Below are 13876 nucleotides of genomic sequence, written 5' to 3' on the forward strand. Positions count from 1 at the left end.
GGTTGGGCTTTTGTAAGCTCCTAAATCAGATTAAGTAAATGTGCATCTTTCCTCCCCACGTATGTACGAGTGTGGGCAATTTACCTGGCATTCTCTTTATTTTTTTAATTTTTTTTATTTAAAGCATTCTTTTTTTTTTTTTTTTAAGATTTTATTTACTTATTTGACAGAGATAGAGACAGCCAGCGAGAGAGGGAACACAAGCAGGGGGAGTGGGAGAGGAAGAAGCAGGCTCATAGCGGAAAAGCCTGATGTGGGGCTCGATCCTGGAACGCCGGGATCACGCCCTGAGCTGAAGGCAGACGCTTAACCGCTGTGCCACCCAGGCGCCCCATACCTGGCATTTTCGAGCCACAGTTTCCTCATATTTATAATAAGAGTGATAATGCGGAATGGTGAAAATGAGAAAACACATTAACACGCTTAGTAGGTCTAGCTCTGAGCCGACTAACCCCTCTGGCTGCAAACACACTTCAGTCCGCCAGGGGGTGGTGATGTCCTGGGTGGTGGTGGGGGCAATGGAGAACCGGCCGCGCATGCGCACCGCCGGTGGGAAGGGTGGGGTCAGCGCGCCAGCCTGGGCAGGTGGTGCAGCGGTGGGCAGCAGCTGGAGAGCACCACAGCAAGCAAACGCATGCGCATATGCGTTTGTACCTCCAGGTCAGATGCAGAGAGAACATCTTCTGATACGTCTTGTTTTAATTTCTTATTAAAATATTAGCAGAAAAGCAAGCAGGACCATGAACCCTGGGAGAGATTAGCCATCCACTTCCGCTCCCTCCCCCTCATCCAGAAATTCCAACCTCAAATCCACACGGAGGGGAAACAGACACCTGCTATACTCAGACGACTATCCAGTCTTTCTAGTTTGTCCCTGAATGTGTAATAATTCTTACTGTAACTGACTGCTTCACGTATGAAAGCCAGTCCTACCTGGGATTTACTTCTGGCCACTCTGAAGCAGCCGGGAGTGTTTCCCTTGTGGGCCCTGCCAGCACCTCTGGTGTTCTGCGTGACCCTACAGTTTTGACATGGCCGTATTTATTGCTGTGTTGACCCCCTCAGTGTCACCAACCCCCACAACCTCAGTGGTCTGTTGCTATGTAACAAAGCAGCCCAAAACTTGGTTTAAACACAATAAACACTTATTGTCTCTCACCATTTCTGTGTGTAAGGAACTGGGGAGCGGATAGGCTGGCTTGAAGTCAATCATGAGGTTGCATTCAAGATGGTGGTCAGGCCTGCAGTCCTCTGAAAGATTGACTGAGGCTGGAGGATCCACTTACAAGAAGGCTGATTAATCTGGTTTTTAATTTTCTGTATTTTGTTTTGACATCTGGGATGGGGGGTGCTTATAGGCCTGGGGAGAAACTGCCCCTCCCAGGGCTAGCTAGTTCGTGAACATAGTTAACAGTGTATTTGCCGGCATGCCTCTCATGTAAGCCAAACACCAACATTGTCCCTGCCCTAAGTCATCTCAGGGCCAGCTACCAGGCAACTTGAAAGCACTCTCACAGCCCAAAGCCCACTGGAATTGTTCAGACTAGTGAATCCTAAGCTGTTTTATTCTGCCCTGCCTTGCCTTTGCCAGAAACCCCAATAAAGACCGTGGCTTAAGCTTTCCCCTTGCTCTTGCTTCTACCACCTGACCAAATCTTGGGTGCTTCCCTTGTGGCCCTGTGTGGTGTGGCATGCCTGGGCAAATCTAAGTAGTAAATTCTTCCAGTGGCATCGACCTCTCCTCTCCTTAATTTGTAGTCATCTCTGTAAATTAAGATCCCGTGAGTACAGATGAGACAGGCTCATTGCCGTGGCTGGCAGTTAATGCTAGCTATTGGCTAGAAGCCTTCGGACCTCTTTACAGGCTGCTTAAGGGACTTCACAACACGGCTATGACTTCCCTCATAGCCAGTGATCCAAAGACATGAAGGCAGAGCTGTAATGTCTTTTATGGAGCCTTAGAGGTCACACGTCATTCCGCCATGTTGGTCATCAGTCCAGCTCTGAGTTGGTGTGGGCTGAGACTGCACAAGGGCGTGAATTCCAGGACGGGAGCATCACTGGCTGCCATCTTGGAGGCTGGCTGCCATAGGACATCCTGGAAAATATTGACTCGATACTTTTTCTTCCTTCAGAAGAGGACAATTATATCCACCTACCCCTGGCCCCCACCGTAAGCAGATATGTCTGCTAAAATCAGAGGCACGTACCTGATTTCTCAAAATGTAACTTAGCTGACATTGAGAGGGACTCGGGGACACTGTGTCTAGAACAAGCCCCTTCCTTCCCCATCACAGTTTGGGATTAAAGATAATGGAAATGCATTATTTAGTACTTAACAGACTACAAATGACCTTTAGCAAGGTCATTATTATAAATGTAAAAAATATTCCTTAACCGTGGGGCCTCTCAGGAAACTTATTCTAAAACAGAAGTTCCTAACCAGTGTGTGTTTGGGGTCAGAGGACCCTTTCAGACATGATGAAAGCCACTGGATTCTCTCCAAAATGTTTATATGCAAAATTCTGCAACCATCTTCATGGGTGGCTGGGTGGAAATTACTTGATGTCCCTGCCTGCGTGTCTAGGCTTCAGGAATTATCCCCTCTCCACTTTTGGAGCATCTGTGTTAGGGCACTGCCGCAGGTGCTAGGGCGTCACCCAAGTTCCTGCTCTCTCATGAGGGCAAAAATCAGAAAACAACCTCAGAGACTAGGTAAGGACAAGTTAAAAATTGAATGTCCCAACGCTGGGGGCAAGAGGAGAGATGAGGTAGTTTGTACCTCGGGCCCTACAGAAGTGATACTTGAATCAAGGCTGGCATGAGAAAGCCATCAGTACAGTAAAGGAACACCAAATATGAGAAGAAAGTAGGTTTGGAGTGTTGGAGAAACCAAATGTGAAACACTAAGCAAAGACAGAACATGGTGGAGAGGCAGACACAGGACAGGCAGTGGAGGCCACTAGGACCAGGGGAAAAGACCCAGTTTTTTTCAGAGGATCGTAGATGAACACCCTGCCCTTTGAAGGCTTATGATGTGGCCATGGCAACTGGGCTAACACTCCAGAGTAAACTGGGTGCGAGGGGTGAAGATCCCAGGAGCCCCTGCCCCACCCCACTTCTTAGGGCTCTAGTGGAGATGGCCTGGTTTCCACCTAGGTGGAGATCAGTCTTCTTGAACTTTCTGCATCCCCCAAATATTTCCGTCTTTTAAGGTATGATTATAAATGTATATACACAACAAAAGACAGTAAGCACCTCAAACTCCACGATCCACAAATCTAAAACTGCTTAGGGTGGGGTGGGGGTATATAAACACTGGAATGAGCTGGGAGAAATGACTAGCCCAGTAGGCGCAGAACAGGCCTCAGCAGGACAGGGTGGTTTCCGAGTTTCCTCATATGGTCCCAAGCTGGCCAAAAGGACACTAAATAAAATCCTCACTCATCCGACCATTATGGTATCCAGTTATCTATACTTCGGAAGAGAACTTCTCTTGCTCAGGTACACGGATCTCATGGTGCTTAGCCTAAGATAATGGGTAGAAGAGGCAGGTGAGGTGGCAATGGCTTCAGTCATCACCTCCCCCCCCCCCCAGCATCTGCCAAAGGCTACTAGGAGCCCTAGCTCTGCAACAGTTCTCAACTAGGGGTGACTGCCACCAGGGAACATCTGGCAACATCTTAGGGGTGGGAGATTGCTACTGACATCCGGGTGGGTAAAGGCCAGAGATGCTGCTGAACATTCAGCAGTGGAGGGGCAGCCCCCTACCGTAAAGAATTATCCAGCCCCAAAACATCAGCAGTGCTGTGGGTAAGAAACCCTTTGTAGCGTGAGAGCAACACCTCAACGATCATGTCTGTACAAGATACTTTGAGCAACAGAAATCACCTGAGGTAGTGGCTTTTCCACACATTCTCGGTAAAAAGCTCGAGAAGCTATAACCATTCTAATAATGCTAAGCAGTTCCTCGTTCAGGTATTAGCTGGCTACATACCAAGACTCACACTTTCTTTAAACTGGAATATGAATATATTTCTTTATTAGGGTGCTCACAAGAATGACACACTAGCACTGTCCTTCCGATGTGATGAAGAGTACATACATCTGACCCACATCGTGGCAGGAAACGGGTACTAAGTGTCCACTGAAGACATCTCCATTCACCAGAGAGGATGTTTCCTTGATGCCAACATCTCTGCTGTAGCTTCCAGTCAGGTCTCTGTGACTTGCCCAGACTTCCTCATTCCAGCATCAGCTGACCCTTTTTTTCCCTAGCCACTCTGGATTCCTTCAAGACTAGGTCAGCTGCCTCATGTCTGACTGGTCCAGGCAGCCTCTGGAATTCTGCAGCACATCTCTTTGGTATGCTGCTGCCCCGCCACCCTCAGGGGCATGGTTGGGAGTTGGGGGAGAGGGGGAATAACATCACATGACCAAAGCAGACAGCAGGGGTATATCGGCAAAGGACACTTGGACATACATCTAACGACCTCACAGAATACATGCTTTCTCCCCAAATGATACATAGCCCCCTAGTGGGCAAACACGTATGGAATGATTCTGTTCTCCAGGCACAAGGGATACAAAGTGAACGGCGTTTACATCCATCATGTCCTACATACAGCAGGAAGTTAGCGCCTGAATGTTGGAACCAGATCTCTAGCCTGGCTCTTCCCTGCCTTTCAATGGTGTCACCACTCTGTTTCCGCCTATTTTCGGCATTAGTTCATTTTCTCAAAAGAGAGGATAGGACGGCAGAGAGAGTAGAATGGGAGACTGGGGTGGGGGATTAATATATGGATAACATCCTATAAAACAAAAATAATACAAAAATGCAAAACCCAGTTTTCGTACTAGAATATAACGAGAAGGAGCTGGAGAAACTACAGTGAACACAGACAATATGATACACAAACCCAGGGGGAGGATTCAGTGAGGAGTGGGGCAGAGGCCACTGGTTTAGACTAAGAGCCTTTCAATGGACTGCTGAATGGACTGGATCTGCTGCTTCAGCTGTGAGCCTTCTTTGATGGTGACAGAACAGGCAATGACAGGTCTGGAGACCCCGCAGGCCCGCCCCAGGGCCTGCTTGGAGCGCACAAACACATAGGGCACATTCTTATCCTCGCATAGCAGTGGAAGGTGCAGGATGATCTCCAGGGGCTCAGCGTCTGCAGCCATCACGATGAACTCAGAGATGCCTCTGTTGAGGGTTTTGGTGGCTGAGGAGAGAAGGACAGGAGGTCAGTAAGTGGGGGGTGGGGGGCACAGGGGGCGGGGGGGAGGTTGGGCATGGAAGCTACAACAAAGCAATTTCCAAGGAAAAGAAACTCAGGTGCGAGAGAACTGGGCAAAAATCCCAAGGCACAAGCAATTCTCTGTGTCCCATAGTGGCCCTGGGAAGTGATAAGGGATTTAAGTGTCAATTAGCCATCCTCCACGCCTTTCTCAAACCCTACATCAAACCCATCAGTTCTGTGAAAACACATCCTGAAACAGACCACTTCTTTCCTCTCCTCGACCACCACACTTGTCCAAGTCACCACCATCCCCTGCCTGGTCGACAGGGAACAGCCTGCACACAAGCTCTGCCAGCACGCGGCTTTGCGGTAGAGCACTTCTCAAACTCTGTGATCAAGGAAGGATCCGGGTTTTACCATCCCAATCTGTCAGGAGCAATATTTCTGGAAAGCTCACACTGTATGCAACTTACCAAGCAAAATCAGCACCCCACAGCATTGTTTAACCACTCCCGACTGCTCATCTCTGTGGCCCGGTGCTAGTGCACAGACATACTCTGTTAATGCTGGCGCACTGACCAGAGCAGACTATGGAGCCACAATGCCCGAGTTCAAATCCTGCCTCTCATTCTCAGCAGAAGGCAAATGCCGCAAAATGTTAACAACCAGGAGATCGGGAATAATTCTTCGTCCGTGAGCCTTTAGCGCGCACTGCCAAAATGCTGCTCTGAAAGCCCCTCCACTGGTTCCAATCAAGAGTATCCAGCCCTCTTTCCAAATTGGAAATCTAAGCCAGAGACAGTGCCTTTATCACTCTACCTGAAGCACTCTCTGGCTGCCTTACCTTCATTGGCTCCTTTCCGAAGCTGCTTGTAGTTACACGACTGCTGAACAAGGTCCAGGAGTTTCTTGGTGAGGTGGGCGTCTGCGAGGGGGTAGGCCTTCGGATTCACATCAGCCTCAGTCTATGGGGTGGGAAGTGGGGGGAGTCATTAAAGCATCAAACTGAACCAGAAATTGTTCCAGACAAGTCACAAAACACTTCAATTAACAACTGAGAGACAATGATCAGCTTAAAAAAATTTTTTTAGCAATTACCCACTCCAATGATGTACACTAAAGCTTATATACTTTTATTTGCCTCTCTTTTGCTTGGTAATATTATAGCAAATGGATTACAAATGGGTTCTCATGGCTCAGTATCCACTTGAGTCATATGAATTTACTAAATCAAAATCAAGGTATAATTTATAGAAATGCAGCACAAAGTTTTCTCTATTCCCCATTCAGTATTCAAATCTTCCTCTGTCCTCACTAAAAATCCTGGTTTCCCTTGACCACTATCTCACACCATACACAAAAATAAACTCCAAATGGATGAAAGACCTCGATGTGAGACAGGAATCCATCAAAATTCTAGAGGAGAACATAGGCAACAACCTCTACGACATTGGCCAAAGCAACCTTTTTCATGACACATCCCCAAAGGCAAGAGAAACAAAAGATAAAATGAATTTATGGGACTTCATCAAGATTAAAAGTTTCTGCACAGCCAAGGAAACAGTCAGAAAAACTAAGAGGCAGCCCACGGAATGGGAGAATATATTTGCAAATGACACTACAGATAAAGGACTGGTATCCAAGATCTACAAAGAACTTCTCAAACTCAATACACGAGAAACAAATAAACAAATCAAAAAATGGGCAGAAGATATGAACAGACACTTTTCCAATGAAGACATACAAATGGCTAACAGACACATGAAAAAATGTTCAAAATCATTAGCCATCAAGGAAATTCAAATCAAAACCACACTGAGATACCACCTTACGCCAGTTAGAATGGCAAAAATAGACAAGGCAAGAAACAACAATTGTTGGAGAGGATGTGGAGAAAGGGGATCCCTCCTACATTGTTGGTGGGAATGCAAGTTGGTAAAGCCACTCTGGAAAACAGTGTGGAGGTCCCTTAAAAAGTTAAAAATTGAGCTACCCTATGATCCAGCCATTGCACTACTGGGTATTTACCCCAAAGATACAGACGTAGTGAAGAGAAGGGCCATATGCACCCCAATGTTCATAGCAGCAATGTCCACAATAGCTAAATTGTGGAAGGAGCCGAGATGCCCTTCAACAGATGACTGGATTAAGAAGTTGTGGTCCATATATACAATGGAATATTACTCAGCTATCAGAAAGAACGAGTTCTCAACATTTGCTACAACATGGACGGCACTGGAGGAGATAATGCTAAGTGAAATAAGTCAAGCAGAGAAAGACAACTATCATATGATTTCTCTCATCTATGGAACATAAGAACTAGGATGATCGGTAGGGGAAGAAAGGGATAAAGAAAGGGGGGGTAATCAGAAGGGGGAATGAAACATGAGAGACTATGGACTATGAGAAACAAACTGAGGACTTCAGAGGGGAGGGGGGTGGGGGAATGGGATAGACCGGTGATGGGTAGTAAGGAGGGCACGTATTGCATGGTGCACTGGGTGTTATACACAACTAATGAATCATCGAGCCTTACATCGGAAACCGGGGATGTACTGTATGGTGACTAACATAATATAATAAAAAATCATTTAAAAAAGAAAAGAAAAAAAAAAAAATCCTGGTTTCCAAAACGTAATTTTCTCATTTACCTGACCTGTTAATACATACAAAATGGCTGGTACCTCTACCAAGAAGGCAGAAATTTCTTTTTGTTCCTAGAACATACCTGACCAGGGCCATCTAGTCAGAGTACTATATTCAAGTTATTCAAATCAATTTTTTCCCTGTGGTTATCAATTTGATATACAATTTGGGTTCCTTCGTATTCAGCTTGCTTAAAAAAATTAAGATTTTACTTTTCAAATATATAAAACATCTACATGTTTTCAAAGTAAAAGCTATTTTAATGAGCTAAAAGTGTTTTGAAAACTGGTAAACAGTAAAGCATTCATTCCCACCTTTCCTACACAGACTGTATCACTAGGTAACAAATCGATGACAACTTTCCCTTGTATCATTATTCCACCTAATAAAGAAGGAATGATTCAATCAAATCCCACCATCCTGCAACCCATATTCATTAGGTAATTAATCCAGACATACATTAATAGCTCCAGACACTGATTAACAGCTACCAACATCACAAGATGCCATGTGTTCATCACCCCTCTTGAAGAACAAAACATCTGTGTCCAAGTAGTCTTGGGGGTTAAAAAAAAAAGGAAAGAAAAAAAATCTGATCAAACCTTTGATTCTAATATTAGGTATTTACTATTACAGAATTATTAAATTTTGGGTAATTATGATGGCATTGCAGTTGCTAAAAACCCTTATTTTACATACTTTAATACCTATGAATAAAATGCTACGTCATTGGCTTTGCTTCAAAATAACCCATGTAGGGAACAAACTGGATGGGGGCTGCTTATACCATTCCTTCCTCCTCATCCCTACCTCTCGAGTTCAACCATTTTCATTAATTTCTCATTTGTTTTCCCTATGACCCTTTTTACAACTATATATATTTGTATATAAAATTCGGGCGCACTCCACGTTATCATCGCGAGCAATGAGCGGTTCGCCGCGGCGGTCGAGTCCAACCCTGGTTTTGGAGGCTGGACCGCGGCATCCGGCACGCGGCACCGCAGCTCTAGGTGGTGACCCGTGGGTGCCGGCCCGGTGGGAACACTCACCATTGCGTCTGTCTCGGTGGTCTCCTGCCTGATACCGCAAGGACACAGAAATGACCCACCCGCAGAGAAGCAGGAAGTGACGCAGGGGTGATGTCAGCGGAAGTGACATCAAGAGTGAGATTGCACCCAAACTCCCGGTCCCTAAAATACGGCAGTGGTCCCAGGATGAAGTATTAAGTGAGGCCTAGAGTTCCCTGAACAAGTGGGGAAAAGGTCTCCTCATTATTGGTCCGCTGTTCTGCATACATTCTAGAATCAGCTTCTCAAGGCCCACAAAAATCTGCTGGGACAATCTGATTTGTAGATTTGATATAATCCCAACTGCGGTAAAAGATTTAGGATGCAGAATCTATCAATCACTTAAATATATATACTACGTCAGTACTTTTCAATAAGGCTTTACAATTTTTCCAAAAGGCTTAATACCTTTTAAATTTACTCCTACCAATTTCAGGCTAAGAAGATTCACTTTATTAAGAAAAAAGTTCACTTTATTTTCTACTGTATTAAGAATTTCTCTAAAACTAATGATGTACCATCAGTTGGCTAACTGAATTTAAATAAAAAATAAAGAATTTCTTCCTTAAACAAATTGGTGTTGAATTCTGTCAGATTTTTTTGTGCTGACTCAGATGAAAAATACTTTTTCCCTTTTTTTCCCTANNNCAGTTTTTTGAATGTTAAGCCAATTGTGCATTCCTGAGGTAAAACCAACTTAAATAGGCTCTTATAATTTTATATCCTTTAGCTAACAGACATAAGGTTTCTTGGGGAGGGTGATAAAAATGTTCTAAAATTCTACAGCAGTGGTTGCACAACTCTGTAAATATATGAAAAAAACTTTTCAACTACACACTTCAAACAGGTGATGAACTTTTTATAGTACATAAATTATCTCAATAAAGCTATTTTCAAAACTAGGTATAGGATTTTTTTCATGAAAAAAAAATTAACTTTGCTTCTTTACTCTTCAGTTTTATTATTTTTAAGATTTTATTCATTTATCTGGCAGAGAGAGACCACAAGCAGAGGGACAGGGAGAAGCAGGCTCCCCATTGAGCAGGGAGCCTGGAGTGGGACTCGATTCCAGGACCCTGGGATCCTGACCTGAGCCAAAGGCAGGTGCTTAACCGTCTGAGCCACCCAGGTGCCCCTTCAGTTTTATTTCTACTTAAATTGGTTTTGATACATTACATTTTTTTCAGACATTTATTCATTTCATCTCAGTTTTGGTATTTATAGCTATCAACTGTTCATAATATCCTTTCTAATATCTGCAGACTATGTCTCCTGCATGTTTGCTACCCCTTACTTATACCTCTTTTGCTTATTTTCTTGATTAATCTCACTGGAGGGCACTTTTCAAAAAATTTTTCTGATTGTCTTCCCTATAACAGTCGGATCTATTTGCTTTTTCAATAATTTCTGCTTTTGTCCTTTTATTCTTTTCCTACCTTTTATAGTTCCTTTCCTTCCAACAGAAACATTTTAAGTTCCAGGTAATACTCTAGCTGCTTCCTACATGCTCTGGTGTGTGGTATTCTCATTACTGATCAGTTCTGTTTTCAAATTTCCGTTATGATTTTATTCACTAGATTCACTACGACCACTAGATCAAGTTTATTGAAGGTGTTGTTCAAATCTATTTCCATACTGATGTTCTGGCTTCACCATCTATCATTTCTATACTTAAATGCTATATAATTGCATATTTGTCTATTTCTTCTTGTAATTATGTCATTTTTATTTTCTTCATACCTTATTTTTTTAGCCACTGTTTATTTTCACAGATGCATTTCACCTTTTTAAAGATTTTATTTATGTACTTGAGAGAGGAAGACAGAGAAACTGAGCAAGCACCAGCAGGGGAAGGCAGGAGAAGCAGACACCCTGCCAATGCCAGAATCCCATGATCCTGACCTGAGCCAAAGGCAGACACTTAACCGACTGAGCCACCCAGGCATCCCTGCCTTGCACCTTAAAACCTGTTTCTTTATGATGTTTATAGAGGCTACACCACACCTTTTAACTTGGCATACATTTACCAGTCTTTTTATTTATTTATTTTAAAGATTTTATTTATTTATTTGACAGAGACAGCCAGCGAGAGAGGGAACACAGCAGGGGGAGTGGGAGAGGAAGAAGCAGACTCCTAGTGGAGGAGCCTGATGCGGGGCTCGATCCCAGAACGCCGGGATCACGCCCTGAGCCGAAGGCAGACGCTTAACGACGGCGCCACTCAGGCGCCCCTACCAGTCTTTTTAATCTGTGTTAATTGGAGCACTTGGTCTTTTTCTATATTTACGTAAGTACTGATGTATTAGGTTCAAATCCTTCTTTTTGTGCGTTCTGTTTGTTCCAACTGATATGTTTCTTTTTCTTTCTTTCCTTCCTTTGGGTTTATTTTCACACCACTATTCCTTTTACTGGCTTGGACTTACAGATCTGTATTCTTTTGGTGGCTACCTGAGTTATTACAACACATGTCCTTGACTTATCAAAATCTAATGTTCATCAACAATAAAGGACCCAACAACACTTTAATTCAAATCACTCCTAAATATATACTTTTTAAAAAGTCAGGTTTTTAAAAATATTTTATTTATTTGTTTATTTATCAGTCAGAGAGAGAGAGCACAAGCAGAAGGAGTGGCAGGCAAAGGGACAAACAGGCTCCCCGCTGAGCAAGGAGCCGGTTGTGGGACTTGATTCCAGGACCCCTGTAATCATGACCTGAGCCGAAGGCATCTGCTTAACCAAATGAGCCACCCAGGCGTCCCTGCCAGGTATTCCCAATGCATCTCTGGAATTTAGGATTCTCAACTCTTAACAAAACATTAAATTCATAAAAAGGGAAGACTTCAGGAGCCGGAAAAACCATCAAAGAGGCCTCACCTTATCGTTTTAATTACAATCAACAATAAAAGGTCGGCTCATAAATAGTAACTGAAATTTGCTTAGTGTGCATTTATTCACCTTTTAATTTTTCCGAGGGTTATCAAAATGAGTGAAGGAATGAAAGCATACTGCTAGCTAATTTTCATCCCTAGCCTGATCCGTTTGGTCTCCCTGTACACCAAAAAGACAAAAAACACCCCGAAAAGTTTTAACAACAAACACTGCGTGCTCATTAACACCATACTAAGTATTAGGATTAGGTATTTAACATGCATTATCTCATTTAATTCTTTTAAAAAGTTTTATTATTTGAGAGAGAGTGCGCACGCCAGAGCAAGCAGGGTGGAGGCGGAGAGAGAATCCCAAGCGGACACCACGCTGAGCATGGAGCCAGACACGGTGCCGCTCCTCGGATCCTGAGATCATGACCTGGGAGAAAATCAGTAGTGGGAGGCTCAAACCACTGACCCACCCAAACGCCCTTGCGTTATCTCATTTAATCATCACAACATCCTCATGCATCGTTATCCCCATTTCACAGTTGAGGGAAATTTCTTCTAAGTTCAACTAGAGACCACCCTATTCCAAAACTTTTCATGGAATTGTGTAAGACGAGTTGGTTGCAAGTTCTAGGCTCAGCCACGTACTAGCTTCAAAATACCGGGGGGGGGGGGACCAAAAAGGGGGAAGATGCCCAACGGGATCCAAGCTCCGTTGGAAGGACTAAACGTCACCATGGAAGTGGAAGCTCTTTGCAAACTGTTCCTTCCTTACCAAGTGCTAAACAAAACCAGCTACCAACCTACAGGAGTTGATTAAAAATTGGGAGATCACCAACAGCTTAGAGAAGTTGCACGTGGTGCTACCAGGACCTCTGATTTGATAGAGTACCGCCTCCCGGAAGCCTTTCGTCAACCCAGGCCGGGGTTCGGGGTCACTCTACATTTCCCACAGCCCCCAAACGCCAAAGGCTCCCATAAGTCCCTGGCACGTGTAACTCTCGGCGGGCACTAAGGCGCAGATCCATGGAAATCTGTATCTCCCTCTCCTGAACATCAACAAATAGGGAAGTGGGAAAGGGGAGGCTGATCTGAATCCTGGGTTCCACACCATCCTTAGCAATCCCCAAAAAGGAAAAAAAAAAAAAATGGAGCCAAGTTTTCTCATCCACCTTTCTACTCTCTCCCACGTGGGTTGGTCTCTTTCTCCCACCTTGGGCCAGGGCTCCTCCACTCTCCCGACGCTTTCGGCCACGCGCACACAGTGCTGCAAAGTACCCCCGACCACCGCAGTTGGGACTCTGAGGCTTCCCGAGTTCTAACCTCGAGCGGGGCTGCTGGGTCCCCGTGGCTGCCCGAGTTCTAACTCGGGGCCGGACGGCTGGGACTTCCCGGCCGGCGGGAGTCTAACCCCGGGCCGGGCTGTCTAAACAGCGTACGTTCTAAGCCCCGGCGGTCCAGTGAGTGAAACGAACCCGGAGTCTCCCGCTTCCCAGGCCGGGTGCCAGGAGCACGCACTCACCATATCTGCGATTTCGCGGTCCTGCCACCCCTCGGAGCGCAGGCGACGTCAGAGCGGGAGCGCGCGCGCCTGAGCCGGAAGGTCGCGCCGGAGAAATGGGAATGGCCGCGTGCGGCAGGAAGCGGAACTGACGCCATTACAAGCGGACGGATGCGTCCTCTAAGGGCGCCCCGGAATTGCGTAGGTTCTGGGAGAGGGGTCGGAGTTTGCAATTTTTGTTTTTATTATACTACAAATCTTTGTTAGGAGCAATGAATTAAACATGCATACACATACACACACCAACAGGTTTCAGTGGTGTCATCGGTTCCATTGCCTCTTTATCTTTGAGCACATTCTTGTGCTTTCAAAATCATCTTTTTGACCCTACACAGGTGACAGAACGGTATGGAGGTAATGATGGATGATCCTAAATGCTCTCCTTCGTATTTAGATATCCTTTAAAAATTTTTTTATTTATTTGAGAGAGAGAGATAATGAGAGAGAGCTCAAGCAGTGGGGAGAGGGAGAAGCAGGTTC

At 44.8% G+C, this 13876-nt stretch overlaps 1 protein-coding gene across 2 annotated transcripts; it reads right to left on the reverse strand.

The window, feature by feature from the left end:
- Window positions 1-4013: 4013 nt before the first annotated feature.
- On the reverse strand, window positions 4014-13476 carry SNU13 (small nuclear ribonucleoprotein 13). Of its 2 annotated transcripts, none has more exons than XM_008702940.2 (3): window positions 13358-13476; window positions 6088-6208; window positions 4014-5225 (listed from the first exon to the last, which is right to left on the reverse strand). In XM_008702940.2, exons 1-3 carry the CDS (start codon window positions 13358-13360, stop codon window positions 4963-4965), a joined length of 387 nt encoding a protein of 128 aa, XP_008701162.1. In that variant the 5' UTR covers window positions 13361-13476; the 3' UTR covers window positions 4014-4962. The 2 variants fall into 2 exon arrangements, with proteins under 2 accessions (XP_008701162.1, XP_008701163.1); XM_008702941.2 differs by lacking the exon at window positions 13358-13476 and adding an exon at window positions 8939-9060.
- Window positions 13477-13876: the final 400 nt, after the last annotated feature.

This window comes from Ursus maritimus, unplaced genomic scaffold (genome assembly GCF_017311325.1).
Source record: "Ursus maritimus isolate PB19 unplaced genomic scaffold, ASM1731132v1 scaffold_21, whole genome shotgun sequence".
NCBI lineage: Eukaryota > Metazoa > Chordata > Mammalia > Carnivora > Ursidae > Ursus > Ursus maritimus.